General features: G+C 39.4%; 1 protein-coding gene across 3 annotated transcripts in view; it reads right to left on the bottom strand.

Annotated features, from left to right (window-relative positions):
* The window catches only part of TRPC3 (transient receptor potential cation channel subfamily C member 3), a gene marked incomplete at both ends in the record, with an annotated part of 80124 nt that overhangs the window by 24232 nt on the left and 38649 nt on the right, over positions 1-17243 (bottom strand). Inside the window, 7 exons of one of the 3 annotated variants that reach the window (XM_082653904.1) lie at positions 1956-2039; positions 4250-4297; positions 5523-5732; positions 7059-7254; positions 11265-11529; positions 13427-13660; positions 15745-15961. In XM_082653904.1, coding sequence (XP_082510030.1) covers positions 1956-2039; positions 4250-4297; positions 5523-5732; positions 7059-7254; positions 11265-11529; positions 13427-13660; positions 15745-15961 — 1254 coding nt within the window. The remainder of the gene's footprint in view (positions 1-1955; positions 2040-4249; positions 4298-5522; positions 5733-7058; positions 7255-11264; positions 11530-13426; positions 13661-15744; positions 15962-17243) is intronic. The other 2 variants (XM_082653905.1, XM_082653906.1) reach the window with 2 other exon arrangements.

A 17243-nucleotide genomic window follows, 5' to 3' on the forward strand; every position in this document is an offset into this window, starting at 1 on the left:
CAGAAGACCTAAATAGACATTTCTCCAAAGAAGATATACAGATTGCCAACAAACACATGAAAGGATGATCAACATCACTGATTATTAGAGAAATGCAAATCAAAACTACAATGAGGTATCACCTCACAGCAGTCAGAATGGCCATCATCAAAAAAATCTACAAACAATAAATGCTGGAGAGGGTGTGGAGAAAAGGGAACCCTCTTGCACTGTTGGTGGGAATGTAAATTGATACAGCTACTATGGAGAACAGTATGGAGGTTCCTTAAAAATCTAAAAGTAGAACTACCATATGACCCAGCAATTCCACTACTGGGCATATACCCTGAGAAAAGTGTAATTCAAAAAGAGTCATGTACCACAATGTTCATTGCAGCTCTATTTACAATAGCCAGGACATGGAAGCAACCTAAGTGTCCATCGACAGATGAATGGATAAAGAAGATGTGGCACATATATACAATGGAATATTACTGAGCCATAAAAGAAATGAAAATGAGTTATTTGTAGTTAGGTGGATGGACCTAGAGTCTGTCATACAGAGTGAAGTAAGTCAGAAAGAGAAAAACAAATACCGTATGCTAACACGTATATATGGAATCTTAAAAAAAAAAAAGGTTCTAAAAATGGTTCTAGGGGCAGGACAGGAATAAAGACGCAAATGTAGAGAAGGGACTTGAGGACACGGGGAGGGGGAAGGGTCAGATGGGATGAAGTGAGAGAGTAGCCTTGACATATATACACTACCAAATGTAAAATAGATAGCTAGTGGGAAGCAGCCACATAGCACAGGGAGATCAGCTTGGTGCTTTGTGACCACCTAGAGGGGTGGGATAGGGAGGGTGGGAGGGAGACACAAGAGGGAGGGGGTATGGGGTTATATATATACATATAGCTGATTTTCTTTGTTATACAGCAGAAACTAACACACCATTGTAAAGCAGTTATACTCCAATAAAGATGTTAAAAAAAAGAACATAAATTGGTACAAGCTCCATGAAAATCAGTTTGATAATAGCTAAAAAATTAAAATGCACATATACTTTAACCAGACAATTCTATAGGCTTGCACGTTTCAAATATCATGTATAGAAGGTTACTTACTTGTATTGCTTGTAATAGCTAAATATTGGCAATATCCTCTATTTCCATCAATAGAAGGCTGATAAATTAAATACAACCATATAATGGGACATAACGTAACCATTACAAAGTAAGAGTTTGACAGTCAGTGTGCTAAGCAATTTTGCAGAATGTGGTGTTTCCAAGAAAATCATATGAACAGGAGTACACCCATTAATTGACATTACCATTCATTATAAATTCTTTGATCCTCATTCTTGTGATCTTGTACTCAACAGAAATCTAAAGATTTGGTAGTCAAAGTGATCAACCAGATGGGAAGGACTATACCCTCTTCTGAGTTGGAAAATAGTGTTGAAATGTCACATCCAAGATCAAAGGGAAACAGGTATTTTAAAGTAGTACTGATGCAACAGTATAGCCTAAGATTCCATTTGAACAACAGATTATCTGGCAAAATGTACCAGGTTTTTTTGTACTGTGAGAACATTATTTTCCTAATATACCACATCTCCCACTGCGTTCTCCAGCTCAAGGTGTATGAAAGTGATCTTCGGAAATTGTGGCAACACTTTGCTTTCAATATCACAAAGGAACTCTTCTTCCTCAATCAAACAAACAAATAAACAAAACAACAGCAAGAAGAAGAAGGAGAAGAAGAGGAAGAACTTGGACTCTGATTTCTAAAGCGCCCTCTAACATACCATTTTCTCTGTTCTGTTCTACCCTCACAGCACATCTGAAGAACAGAAGAATATAATTCTACTCACTTTTCTCACACACACACACACATGCACACACACACACACATGAACACAGAGACATATATGGAACTACATACAGATAAAGAGATATGTCTAATGAATGCTTACCTGATAACGTGTTGGCGGATTGAGAATGCTGTTAAAACTGTGTGATTCAAAAACTCTTGAGTTAGACTGAGTGAAGAGGTTTAACTAGGAAAAAATACAATTAGCCTAGTAAATTAGAATACATTTATTTGGAAATCATAAATATAATCTACCTTATTCTCCCTCATAACTTTTCTGGAGTCAACATTTCCGAGGGACATTTTGTGGAAGCTGAGTTTTATGAATGACTTCATATATTTCCAAAGGCAAAAATTAATGTGAGCAACACGCTCACATTTATCAAAATGTTGGACAGATGTACTGTAATAGAACTGTTTAACTGAAAAAATATTTTTTAAAGTTGTCTCGTGTTAAACATAATTGTTCCTGGGGTCCTTGTACACTTTATCAAAATGTCTTCATGGCATCTAGAAGGAGAAATTGCACAGAAGCAACTCTATCTGCTCCTGAGCCTGTGTTCCTCTCCTACACTTGAACAGATACACACTACAAGTTCAGAGGGTATAGGGTATCATTTGATATTTTGTAATCCTAAAACATGAGCCAAAACAAAACGTCTTCCTAAGTATCTTGGAAGTACACTGTGCCAGGTTCAACACTTTGGAGAGAACTGGACTAAGGTATTTTGGCTTTTTTTCTTTTCTCTTTCTTTTTAAGGTTTAACTTTTGAGTGGGTAAGAACAGAAAGCAAGAGGAGACTGTCGTTACTGTCTACCCTTCACGTATGTGTACGGGGCCTGCATCTTATTCACAGATAAGCTGCTACCTATACAGTGTGATTCAAAGGCAGGGCCCTTTATCCAAGAAAATGTATTCACTCCACCACCTGTCTTCCCACCGTCATAACTTAGGAAGCGGTGGGACACTAGAAGGGAAGGAAGTGGCACTTATAGGTAAGGATCCTCCCGGTTTTGTCCTCTTTCGATTGTGGCAGGAGAAAACCTCAGCTAACAAAGTTAATTTTCCTATTTGCCACTAGAGGTCAGTCTCTGACTGTTGACTGAGGTTAGAGGCAAACGTTAGATTGATTTCTTGAGGTTCCTTCCTGTCCTCTAAACAAGAAAAGCAGAAACATAATTTCTCCAAATGTTTACTAAATTCAGGAGACAGAGAGTATCTATAAAGATTAATAAGATTAAAGAGATAAAAACAGCTCATGAACAATTTAAGAAATAAAATCAAAGCAGCAGGGCTTCCCTGGTGGCGCAGTGGTTGAAAGTCCGCCTGCCGATGCAGGGGACACGGGTTCGTGCCCCGGTCCGGGAAGATCCCACATGCCGCGGAGCGGCTGAGCTTGCACGTCCGGAGCCTGTGCTCCGCAACGAAAGAGGCCACAACAGTGAGAGGCCTGCGTACCGCAAAGAGAAAAAAAAAAAGGAGGTTTTTTTTTTTTTGGCCACACATGCGGGATCTTAGTTCCCTGACCAGGGATCAAACCTGTGCCCCCTGCAGTGGAAGCGCGGAGTCTTGGCCACTGGACCACCAGGGAAGTCCCCAAATGGCAGTTTTTAACCAGATATGGGCAGACTAGGAAGCCAAGCAGCATGGCTCCTGAAAGATCAGTGCTCAACCTTCTTCTGTTTCCAGCAACGTCTCTGAAGAAAGCTATTCTTCCTGCCGCTGTTGCAATACAGGCAGGAGAGGACACCCTAAACAGAACACAGCTGCCCCCCTCACATCCCTGTGAGCAAGCTGGGTTTTTTTGTTTTTGTTTTATAACAGGGGTCTAGGTAGCCACAGCCAACTTGAATGTGCTCCTCTCAACCTGTTAGTGTTTCTCCCCTTCTACATTATGACAGTATCAGAAATGAAGTCAAATGTCAGTGAAATCATTTGCCTACAGAAAGAAAACTTGAGGGTGTGAAGTGCTGGAGCTGTGAGTTCCCATGCTTGAACAGCTTCCCTTTTAAATAATAAAGCCTCAGAGAATAATAATCAATCCCCAGAGAAACAAACTGCCTTCCAAACAAAGTCCATCTCAGCAGTAGCAGGAGCTGCCCAGGATGGCAATTAGAACCCAACCCCTTTAAGACACCAGCTAAGCTGCAGCTAAAGGCACAGCCCGTGGGGAGAAGGCGGGGCAGTAACCAAGCCAGAGCCACAGCTGCTCTGGGCAGGAGCAGCCAGGTGGGCAGGAGGCAGCCAGGTGCAGCAGAAGGAGTTAGACCTCTGAGGCCGGAAAACGCCAATTCCACGACTACCCCCACACTGGCTAGCTCTTGTGACCTTGCATAGGTGAGTTGTTTTAATGGCTTCAGTGGTCTTATCTATAAAATGGGAATAATAATACCTACCTCACAGCGTTGCATGAGGTTCAAATGTATGGCAGAGCACTTTGTAAACTGTGAATGAGGAAGGGCACTGATATTTGTTGAGGCTGGAATTTTGTGCCTCTCGTATCCTCCTCACAATAACCCTGTGAAGTTTTCTCTCTTTCAGGTGAGACAACTATGGCTTAGGGTAATGAAGTGATTTATCCATGTTACTTTCTAATAAGCCTTAAGCCAGAATTGAAACCCAGGTCTAATGCCAAGGCTCTCTTCCTTACATTATGCTGCTTCTCACAGTATACACTGAGATATTATTTGAAATCGTAGCCAATCACTGTCTTAAGAGCCTTAAGAGCCCATATTCAGGTCAAACAAAGAAGGTTTAAAAGGCTACCTTCTTAAAGAGTAAAATGTAGAGTATTACAAATCTTGGAAATGCACATCTCTTTTAAAAAATGAGAAATTAAATTGCACTAATCCTGTCTTTTTCCCCAGCATCAACTGAGAAAAAATATGAACTTCGTGGAGGTAACATTGCTATATTGTGGGCTCCATTTTCACAACTTTTAGGCAAAATTATATTTTAATTTTGCTCCTGTCTGCTTCACTCCCTATTATTTGAGGTTCTGCCAATATCCTTCTGTCTCCTATACCAATTCTACCTCTGCAAATTAAGTTCCTGATTCCTGATACTAAAGAGCTAGCATGGAACTCATCTTTGTTAAAATACTTTGACTCAATCAGCGTGACTCAAGAACAAACCATTCTTGATTATTTATAAAAGGGAGCATTTATGGTTAATATTTGGGGGTGCTCTTAAGCCTGTATCAAGTTTATGATATTAAAGGAAAAACGATTATTTAGCCCAATAAAGGGTTTCTACAAATAAGAATAATATGTTGGTGGTGAACTATATATACAACCAAGAGAAAAATATGAGGATAGAACTATCTAATTTCAGAATAACAATTGAGAAGCATGGAACACACACAAAAAAAACAAAGTGTTTTCTAGCAATAACTTTTCTGTTTACTTTTAACAAGTTAAAGAAGTTTTTTGTTTGGTTGTTTCTAATTTGGTAGTTTACATGAAATTCTGACCAAAAACAAGGCATAGACTAAGTGACTTCTTGATATATTATGAAGACATTAAGTATTAGTCTATGAAAGACTACGGAATGGACGGTTACTTTCAACATCTTCTAAGTTCACACATAAAAATTATTGAACAAACGTCAAAAGACAAGGAGAAAGACAAAACATTTATCTTCAGGTCTCAGAAAGCTTTTGATACCTACCCTGGACTTTGAGTTACCCATTCCCATTTCTATATCCTTCTGTAGCCTTCTCCTTCTGCATCTGGAAAAGTTAATGATCCGCATGATGAAATAAACAAATGACTTTGGACTAGGAACCAGACTGAAGGGTGGAGGTAATGTTTTTCCATCATCAAAATACGATAACCAAAGTTTTGAGCGAGCAAACTTCCATTCTACGTCACTGTCATCCTGTGTCACAAAAACAGAAAAAATATAACAACTGATTTTAAAAACTAAAAAGTCTAGTAATTGATTTCAGTAGGATCTTAACAATGAACATACATTATGCTTTTGAAATACAAAAGTGGCATATATACATTTATCTGCATATTATCTCTATTGGGCTATATAATATCTAAGTAATATCATTTTCATGATATTTAAAATTTTTTTCTCTTCCATATGCCTCTGTCTGTACCCACTGAAATTTAACCAGAATTTCCTGTCCCCTATCTAAAAAACAAAGCATAAGCACAAGAAAAATTCAGGGTCGAGGAAGGATGAAAAGATTAATTCCTCCCTCCCTCCCCACCCCCTCCAATTCTGTGTATTCAACAATAGTTCTCCGTTCCCCTCCTCATCTACACCCATCCAAGCCAGGCTGTAGACACAGCATATTATAAAGGGCAAAGGAAAAAGACAGCAGCATTCAGATGAATTGCACTTTGGAGTTTATGTGTCTGCCATATGTACTCAAATGTCACATAAGGCCCCCAGTGGCCTGTGTCTGTCTTAATCTCCTTTTATCCTCAGTGCTGCCCCTGGTGGTGGGCACAAACATTCTATCTGGTAGGAAGAATGGAGAGAAGAAACGGAGCCCGTTTCTTCCATGATTGGAAGAAGTTGGCTCAGTCATTTCACACTGCCCAGTCTGCCATTGCTACACCCAAGCAGGTGTTCAGAGTACCAGTTTTCAACTCTGGAGGACCTAACTTCTGCTTTGAGAACACTATCTTATGTGTTTCTAAAACACAGATAGAAAGACTCGATGGACTTAACAAACAGTAAAGCACTAAAGAGATACAGCACACTAAACTGGAGTACGTAAGAAAATATATATACAGTGATGAAGAAAGGCACCAAATCGAGCCCAATCCCAAACAAAAATAAAGTGATTTCTAGAATACTAAAAATTCTGACTAGATAAAGAACATCATCAAAGTTTACCAGGCACCTAGTAATTCCTCTACTGGGATCTTTCAGATGGTTGGCTGGCCAAAATAGGAGAGAATAATTTCCCTATGGCCAATACTTCTTCTAGACACTAATTCAGCAATATACCCTGAGAGAAGGCAGAGTGATGGTAAATTCATGAGGACCCTGCTGTGCTCCTAGAATATACTAGAAGGTGTATTACCACCTATCCAGATGGAAAACACAGAGAAAGGCCCTGCTTTGGTCTAAGCCTCTTTGTTGACGAGATCAGGAGCTCCAGCACAGGGCACAAAAGCAGACACAGTGTGCTATTAGAACGAAATGGCAAGGACAGACACAGTGGGTAGGAAGCAGATTTACCTCAATTTCTTGATAGGAGCTATTAATCATAGCAATGAGCATGTTGAGTAAAACAACCACCATAGTTACATTGTATATTCCATAAAGAACGTATCCAATATTCTCTATGAATTTGTGATCATATTTGAGCACAACGGAAGTCACTTCAGACAACCCAAATATTGACCAAAACAAAGTCTTGAAACTTTCTTCTACACTGTTGAAAGAATAAGGTACAAAGTAAATAAGTAAACAGTTTTCAGTATGAAAAAGTCAAAAGTAAAAACAAGTTAAGGTCTGAATACTGCACAGACGTAAAATGCTATTGTATTAAACTATCATCATAATACCCCGATCATAACAATTTTGTTATAATATTTAATAGAAAATTTTCTCTCAGGTTTTTAGGAACTGGTGATTAAATGGTGCCGATACCTAGTTTTTCTTTAAGTTATCATCAAGTGAAAATTTTCCGAGCTTGGCAGGTGAAAGTTGAAGTCATGCCCCAATACCCATTCCTTTTTCCTAGAAGGATGGAAGTTTGGGGTTTGACTTTGTAGGTGGTTTAGGAATTTAAGTCGGGTTTTCTGGAGTAGAACAAGATTAGGATTAAAATTATATACCCACTTCAAAAAAGAGTATGTACAAACGTATTCCTTGCAGCATGGCAGCAGGGAAGAATGAAAACTAACAGAATATCTATCAATAGAAGAGTGGGTAAATAATTCTGGTACATCTATAAATGGATTGCTATGCAGCCACTGGGAAAAAAATGAGACCTATCTGGCTTTATGTGTTTATATAAAATGATATCCAAGATATATAAGAGAAAAAATGAGATGTAACAAGTGTGAAATAGTCTACTGTTTTAACAACAAAGAGGGGTATACAAACTCTTATATTCTTGTTTATGCAAAAACCATCTCTGAAAGTAACCAAAAGAAACCATTGCCTCTGTACCTAAGGAGAACCTAAGAGACTGGTGTCCAAGGCTGAGGAAGGGGACAGGCTCTTCACTGTAGATACTGCTCTACATGTATTTTTCACCACAAGAATATATTACCTACCTAAAAGTTTTACTTAAGTGGAAGTGAAGAGAAGGCAACAGAATTAAAGATTCCTATTCTTTTCCCTTCATTTATATAGTCTACTTCCTGATTCTTCCATCACAGCAGTTAGCACTTAAGCCCTCCCCAGACTAATTACCTACTTGTATCCCTTAAATGAACTATGCCGACTGAATTTGGCTGGTTTTGTCATACAACCGAGTGGTAGTCACTGATCTGTGAACCATGAGAATAATCCTTAAACAGTTACACATGTAGAATTCCAGTAAAAAGGAGGGTTCCAAAGTAAGCCCTTTTTTTTTCAAGGAAATAGTACTTTTTTTGGTTTGTTACAACAGATGCTAAACAACAATTTTATAGATTTGCAGGTTTTAGTACTAGTTTAATTCAATCATTCAACAAGTATTGAAGGAGCATCTATTACGTTATAGAAATTGTGCTAGACACAATTTCTATAGAGGGTTCTGTAGAGGATAGAGGGTTCAACAGAAAGGTTCCTGTTCCTGTAGAGTTACTCTCGATTATGAAACATCTGATGATGTGACGTTAAAGCACAGATGCTAAAGGAAGAATAAGAAAGACTATTAGCCTCTTTGTTCCTGCCGTGAATTTAACAGCATCACAAAGTGTCCCCACTCCCTCCTCTTCCTTTGCAAACCTTCCCACCTCTAACGCTGGGAATATAGATTCCCAAGAATCCACACGTGTGGGGAGAGCGGGGGAGGGAAAAAGAGAGGACACTGGCAGTTCCTAAGCTCCTACTACGGGCAAGAGGCTTTACATAAATTACCTTCCATATCCTTACAATGACCTGATTCAAACCTTATTGTGCTTTTTTTTTTTTGGCCTCACCACGGGGCATAGAGGAATCTTAGTTCCCCGATCAGGGATTGAACCCGTACCCCCTGCAGTGGAAGCACAGAATCTTAACCACTGGACCACCAGGGAAGCCCCTACAATACTTATTTTGAAAACAAGAAACTAATACTGAGAAATGTTAAGATACTTAACCAAAGACCACAGCTAGAAAAGAGCAGACGTTGCATTCACAGCCCGGTCTGCCTGATTTTCCAGCCTATGGTCTTTCCACCATATCGTGTTGCCAGGTCCTCACACAAAGCAGTGACGAAATGTAGTGTATAAGATGAGTTCTCATAGAGGTCAAAGGGGTACTACTGTGTGCAGGATCTCTCTGTCCTTCCCCCCTGGGTTCAAACAGAATTTTTTTTTTCATCAATAAAGTGAGTTTCAGTTCTCTTTCACCCCTACGATCTGCTCTATATTAACTACTTGGAAAAATTCATTTCAAAACAATTTAGATGCCTGGAAGGGCTGGATATTCTACTTTAGTCCACAGGGAACTTACTGAAGGTCTAGTTTGTTTTCAGCTGTGGCATTACAGGGCACAGAGGGTACAAACGGAGGCACGGAGGACCTTCTGATCTCCTCACCTGGAAGGACCACAGTACAGACGGAGGGCCCGCCTCCCTGACCGCTAAACAGCAATGGGTGACAGAGGATCTGGCAATGTGGACTTCTCCATGCTGAGGGAACTTAAAGGGACAATCACTAAAAAAGCTTATTCAAGGAAGACTTCATGTGGAAGGTAGGCCTCCAGTGCAGATGTCAGTATGATCAAAGGAAGGAAGTGGTACTACTGTATAGTGGATGGTACAACATTTAGTTATAATTTCTTCTTCTTCAACTCCCTGTACTGATTAATGATACATTAACATAAAAGCCAATGCTCCAGGACTTCCTTTGTGGTGCAGTGGTTAAGAATTCACCTGCCAATGCAGGGGACACGGGTTCGATCCCTGGCCCAGGAAGATCCCACATGCCACGGAGCAACTAAGCCCGAACGCCACAACTACTGAGCCTGTGCTCTCGGGCTCTTGTGCCACAACTACTGAGCCTGCGTGCTGCAACTACTGAAGCCCACGCACCTAGAGCCCGTGCTCCACAACAAGAGAAGCCACCACAGTGAGAAGCCCACACACCACAACGAGGAGTAGTCCCCACTCGCTGCAACTAGAGAAAGCCCGCACGCAGCAATGAAGCCCCACTGCAGTCAAAAAAAAAAGAAAAGCCAATGCTTCTTTTTGAAATAATAGTAATGGCTACAAAATGATGAAACTAAATTTAACGTCATACATAATGTAAGAGATATCCAGTATTAAAAATTTGCTACCCAATTCTCTTAAAATAGCTAGTTTTATCTAGAATTGCCCTGAGTTTTGATCCACTCTATGATCAAACATTCACTAAACTCAAAGAGATGAGCCTTTGGAGCAATGTAATCTCACACAAGCACTGTTTTTGTTTTTTGTTTTCTTAGGTTTTCTCCATCCCTTTCCTTTTTTTTCTTTTTTCGGTATAGCTGATGTACGATATTACATAAGTTTCAGGTGTACAACACAGTGATTCACGATTTTTAAAGGTTATATTCCATTTACAGTTGTGACGAAATGTTGGCTATGTTCCCTGTGCTGTACAGTACATCCTTGAGCCTATGTTACACCCCACAGTGTGTGCCTCCTAGCCCCCCCCCCCGATTATTACACGCCCCCACTGGTAACCACTAGTTTGCTCTCTACATCTCTGATTCTGTTCCTTTTTTGTTACATTCACTAGTTTGTTGTATTTATTAGATTCCACATATAAGTGATAGCACATGGTTTGTCTTTCTCTGACATTTCAATTAGCGCACTCCAAGTCTATCCACATCTTCTTTATCCATTCCTCTGTTGATGAACACTTAAGTTTGTTTCTATATCCTGGCAATTGTAAATAACACTGCTATGAACACTGGGGTGCATGTCTCTTTTTGAATTCGTGTTGTTTTTTTTTTCTTATATATACCCAGGAATGGCATTGCTGGATCATATGATAGTTCTATTTTTAGTTTTTTGAGAAACTTCCATACCGTTTTCCACAGTGGCAGCACCAATTTGCATTCCCACCAACAGTGTACAAGGGCTCCCTTTTCTCCACATACTCGCTAACATTTGTTATCTGAGGCACTAACTATGTTTAATGGATTATTTTCCTGCTCTTAAAAACATCTTTAGGACAATCATTGAAAAAAATTTTTTTGCTTCATCTAGACTTGTTAGAATTTCCCTTCATCCTACCTTTTTTTGTAAAATGTTTTACTTACGTGGTAAAAGCAGCATTTACTTTAGCCCCAAGGTAGTAAGAATAAAGTATGAACATGCCAATCATAAAAGCAAGAAACACCATAATAAAGAGGACCATGAACTTAAATATGTCCTTCACAGTCCTTCCAAGAGAGATCTGTAAGGGGCCGAAGCTCTCATTCGCAGGGAGGATGTAGGCGATCCGAGAAAAGCTGAGCACGACAGCTATGGCATAGAGACCTTCAGATATGATCTGAGGGTCAGAAGGGAGCCATTTATCTCTGGCTGCAAGAAAAGAGACAGAGATTAAAGATGGAACTTTCTATTCATTGCTAACTACGTGGAACACCTTAAATAGGATCTACCTTGTAGGTAGGTGGTTATTATCTCAATTGAAACTACTCTACATTTAATGAACTGTCCAGGCACTATTTTTCATGTTAAACCAGAAACATATGAATTCTACATTCATATGTTTCTTTTAATGGAGGAAACACTATTCTAAAGATACAATGCTGACTTCACATTGAGCAGAAGCAGAATATAGTACAAGAGATGAAAAAAGAGGTGAAAACACTTCATTAGATACAGACTGTGTCCAGGATGACAAAACAACTGACCTGACTGATTTGTCCCCTCAGTTACCAGATTTATTGACCGGCTATTTTATCATCCTATAGGCTCAGTTGGCACAAATCTTCTTTTCCCTAGTTCATGGGAAAACTAGGTCATCTATCAGTTTATGCAAGTAAAATGTCATATTATAAGAAGTGAGAATGTCACTGAATCACAATGGTGCTGTCAATGTGATGTCTGAGCAACACAGCTGGTTCCTGGAAAGTATAAAATGCTACTGAGGTGCAAAAATCTTGGCAACAGATTCTAGATGAGGACCCCCAACACCCCTTTCAAGGTTATTTTAGTAAGTTCACAGCAGACTACTGGGTACTCATTACCCTGGAAGATCAGCAAAACACTATGTGGTTAATTCTGTGAGAACTGGGTCACTCCCAGAAGGATGGCGCACTGCAGACATTTCCAACAACAACAAAAGTGAACATTTATTGCATGTTTAATATGTACCAGACACTGTGCTTTCAATGACTCTATGGATCTGAGGTTATTATTCTCTTCTCAAAGATGCAGAAACCAAGACTTAGAAAGGTTAAAAACTTGATCAAAGTCACAGTAAAGAGTGAAGCCTAAATTCACAAATTTCCATTCCTCCCGATGACAGTCATTAGACACACACAAGTAAATCTAAATAAGAAGGTACTGAAATAGTCAAGATATATGTTACACACAAATACAGTCTAAGCTATTTCCTTAATTATAAGTGGTAATCACTTGCTCATTTGATCCTTAGTATATAAAAATCTTTGCTTGCTGACAATAAGAGATAATGTGTTTAAATTTCACAATGTGTAAAACGTGCACCTTCATTTTAGAGCATGCACTCAGCCTTCTTCAATAATGTTAACACGCTGCTGGTACGTATCACAGTGTACTTATAAAGAGTTATTCCTTACAATCAGAACGCATTTAAACTCTGTGCCTGAGTTTCCTTATCTGTAAAATGAGGGTTAGACAATGATTGCTAAAATCTTTTCCAGGTTTAAGATTTTGCAACTATATGAAAATTTGCTAATTGCGGCTTCCCAATTTCGCCTCAAGGGAAGGGAAGCTAACATTGCTTAATATCGGTTTGCAGTGGGCAAGGAAGGCATCGGTAACCATGCACATCTGATGTCACTGGGGTCTCCTGCTCTCATGATCTACAGAAGCCTGGCTTCTCCATCCCATGTCGGTCGTAGGAGCACAACATCCTTCCCAGCATTTCTGCTGGTTCTGCAAAGCTTACATTCTCACTGTCACTTTAGCTCCTATTTCCTGCCTCTGCTGAATTTTTGTTCACTTCCCTCTACAGCAGTTTAGCACCTTTTATTATCTTCTCTAACCCAGGCTCTCATCTTCCACATCAAACAATTTAGCAAGCTATTTTTCCCCCCAATTAAAGACAATTTCACGTCCTAAGAATATATAATGTTATGTCATGATGTTAGGCTTAAAGGTAATTTTCTCCCACCTTGCAATACCTCCTTTTTATAGATGTGAAAACTGAAGCACAGAGAAGTAAACTAATTTGATGAGACAAAAGAGGACTCTGCAGCTGATAACTTACCATAAGTGAAATACTGTATCTCTGGTGGAAGTGTAACTTCACTGAGGTCGCTCTCTTGGACATAACTGTCCACATAGTGTTGTGCTTTTGTCGCCTGAAGGAAAGCCAGGAATCTGGCTGTGAAAGCAGCAATGAAGATGGAGAGCATCCCAAAGTCTAGGACATTCCACAACTGCAAAATGTATTCCCTGGGTCCTTCCAGCCAGAGCTCCTTACACTCAGACCACATCATTCCTGTCACAAGGTGCACAGATTACAGACAAGAGTTTACTGCTTGGATAGGGAAGCTACTATTTCGCCCACCATCTGTCCCCACCTATAAAATGCCCCAGTGTATAGCTTGCCACTGGGCACTGTAAAGCACTGATGGACTACAGCTCGGGAAGGGAGGTGCTGGGCAGAGTTAAGTGAAAGAAGAAGCTTCGACCAAAGGAATGATTCACTCCATCAAGTTAGATTTTGGTGAAACATAATTCTACATGTGGCACCAGAAATGGTGCTACTCTTATGGGGGTAGGGCAGGAGGGAGGGAAGGAAATAAGCAAGGAAGGCTCTTCACATCAAATGATTTTGGCCCATGAAACACTTGGAGGAGAGGAGAAAATTCATCTTTATAAAATGACAATGGTTAATTATCAAATCATGGTGATTATTAGAGAAATAAGCCCCTAATTGAAAACCCTACTCTACACTTTTTTTTTTTTTTTTTTGCGGTACGTGGGCCTCTCACTGTTGTGGCCTCTCCCGTTGCGGAGCACAGGCTCCGGACGCGCAGGCTCAGCGGCCATGGCTCACGGGTCCAGCCGCTCCGTGGCATGTGGGATCTTCCCGGACCAGGGCACGAACCCGTGTCCCCTGCATCGGCAGGCGGACTCCCAACCACTGCGCCACCAGGGAAGCCCTACACTTTTAACAAGAACAGTTTTCCAGTCATCCAGGAACACTTACCTCATTCCCCTACCCTCTCTCCTCATTTCAGCTTCATGCTGAGAAGGTGAGGAATGTCATTGGAAGAAGAAGAAACCCTTAAGCAGGAGGCCCTAGGACATTATGAAGAAACTGAAAGCAGAAAATGTCCTTCTGGGAGAAGAGGACAAAATATGCCAGTTTAACAACTTGTCCTGACTATGTAAGGGGAAAATATTGTAGCGCTTTTAAAAGACATGTAGTGGGGCTTTCCTGGTGGCGCAGTGGTTGAGAGTCCGCCTGCCGATGCAGGGGACACGGGTTCGTGCCCCTGTCCGGGAAGATCCCACATGCCACGGAGCGGCTGGACCCGTGAGCCATGGCCGCTGAGCCTGCGCGTCCGGAGCCTGTGCTCCGCAACGGGAGAGGTCACAACAGTGAGAGGCCCGCGTACCGCTAAAAAAAAAAAAAAAAAAAAAGACATGTAGTGGCTCAAAATAAAATTTATAAAATAATTGACCCAGGTTAAGGCTACAGGAGTGAATGAGGAGGAGAACCAACCCATTAATTTGGGAACTGAGAAGATAATAAGAAACATTCTGTGTGAAATAGAATATCCAAAAATGACTTTGGATTAGTGATCAATAGATAAACTGGTTCCAATCTTTATTTTTTTCTCATATTGCTTAAAATGTTTACTTTAACATAGCTATTCAAAATGAGCTATTGTGAGGTGAAGTAACAAACATTCTGAAAATGCAAACTCTCCTTAAAAAAACCTCTGAAATGGAAGCAATAAATGTTCTTTAATCATCAGTTAATAGCCACTAGGTTATTTCAGAACTATTTCAATTAAATATTTGATCATCACAATGAGTCACATTTTATTTTTTTTAATTTATTTTTTAACGTCTTTATTGGAGTATAATTGCTTTACAATGGTGTGTTAGTTTCTGCTTTATAACAAAGTGAATCAGTTATACATATGTTCCCATATCTCTTCCCCCTTGTGTCTCCCTCCCTCCCACCCTCCCTATCCCACCCCTCTAGGTAGTCACAAAGCACTGAGCTGATCTCCCTGTGCTATGCGGCTGCTTCCCACTAGCTATCTATTTTACAGTTGGTAGTGTATATATAAAAATGGCATTTTATTCAGTAATTGAAGTCGGATTTCTGAAACATGGTATATTTATAATTAAGCTTATGTTACTCATAAAACTTTTGTTTAGTGTTAAGGGATACCTTTCAGCATTATCAAGCTGCCACGTTATTCCAGTATTTGCTATTCTGCTTATCTTACAGTGGGGATGTTGTCACCATATAACGTACCACAGCATTTTAAATAGAACATGGCAATCATTATATGGATGTTATTTTGGTAGAAATTAGAATACTTGAAATACAAGGCTTACCAAGAACCCAGACCATAATTAGCATTTCAGTCCATGTGAACTGGGTGGTTTTCACCCTGAAGATCTGTTTGGGATAGTCAATAACAGTGATATTTGGCAACGTGGTGATTCCTTCGAATCTGTCTGAGGCATTGAACACAAGCAGGCACAGGAAGATGATGAAAGAAGCAGCGTGTGCCACAAACTTCATAAAAGGGCTTCGCAGAATTTTCCCCAGCTGTAAGAAGGCAAGCAAACAAACAAAACAAACAAAAAACACCAAAACCTTTTACTTTAGGAAATCTGGCTTCCACTTATGAAAACTACTATACAGGATAAAAAAAAAAAAAACAGAAAATGAGAACACTCTCAAAATTCTGCTTTTGTTTCTGAAGAGTTATACATTGTAAAAATTACTCCTTTTAGGGGATGCTTCCTCTAAGAATAATTTAAGAAGTCTTCAAACTTCATTGTTTCTAAATATCCAATTTGTCTTAGGATGTACTTCATTCACAGATGCATTTCTGGAAATTACAAGGCATATACTGGTTATTCTTATTTTTACGTGAAAGATTATGCAGTGTCAGGATTTTAGAGTCTAGGAAAAGAAACTCCAAATTTGTAATATGTAATTCTTTATAATTGAAATGTTATGATGAGTTTGTGGACTCATTCATTTATAATTGAAATGTTATGATGTTTTTGTAGCACATTACAAAGCCTTTGAAGGTTAAAAAAAACTTACTACTACAGAAGTAAATTTTTGTTCTCACTTCTACATATTCCAAAATCAATTTGTACTTTGTATGATATAAAAAGGCAGAAAATATTATAATAAACATAAATATTTTATCTGTTGCTATCCAATAAGAGCAGAGAGATACACAATAATTAAAACCTCTAGGTAGGTTAACTTAATGAAAAGTCATCCCTGAGTTTGGAAAATCATATAAATAGTACAAAAGCACTTTTAAAATTCAGATTATAATGATTTTAAGGTAACTCTTTTTAAATCCCATGTGATATAATGTCCTTAAAAGCCATATGTTCTAGTAGAAATGAAAAACAATTCTTCCTGTCCCAAGAGCTTCTGCAGTCTAAGAATTAGGTATATTTGGTAGATTTATCAGAGAAGTTCTCTATTCTGCATACTCAGACCCTACTTTCAAACTCAGTCTGTGACCTTAAAAAGTACCAAGGTTCACATGTAAAAGACTGTCACTTCAAACAAATGTTTTTGTATGTCCAGAAACTTAATTTGATGTCAACAAATAACCAAAGAATGTCAAGCATTTCTGGGATTGGACATGAATGCACACAGACAAATGTCACATGTTCCATATTAGACACAGAAAAATAAACCACTCATTTACATAACACTGTGCTGTGCCCCAGCTGCCAAGGAGACACACTGGGGTAGCTCATCCACAGCACATCGTGATCTGGCGGGAGCTGCCAAGTCTGTCTCTCCTAAAGGTTGATCTTTGAAAATGTTAAATAACATTAGAAAAAAAAAAAAA

The sequence above is a fragment of the Grampus griseus genome, assembly GCF_964374135.1.
Source record: "Grampus griseus genome assembly, chromosome: 4".
Classification (NCBI taxonomy): Eukaryota; Metazoa; Chordata; class Mammalia; order Artiodactyla; family Delphinidae; genus Grampus; species Grampus griseus.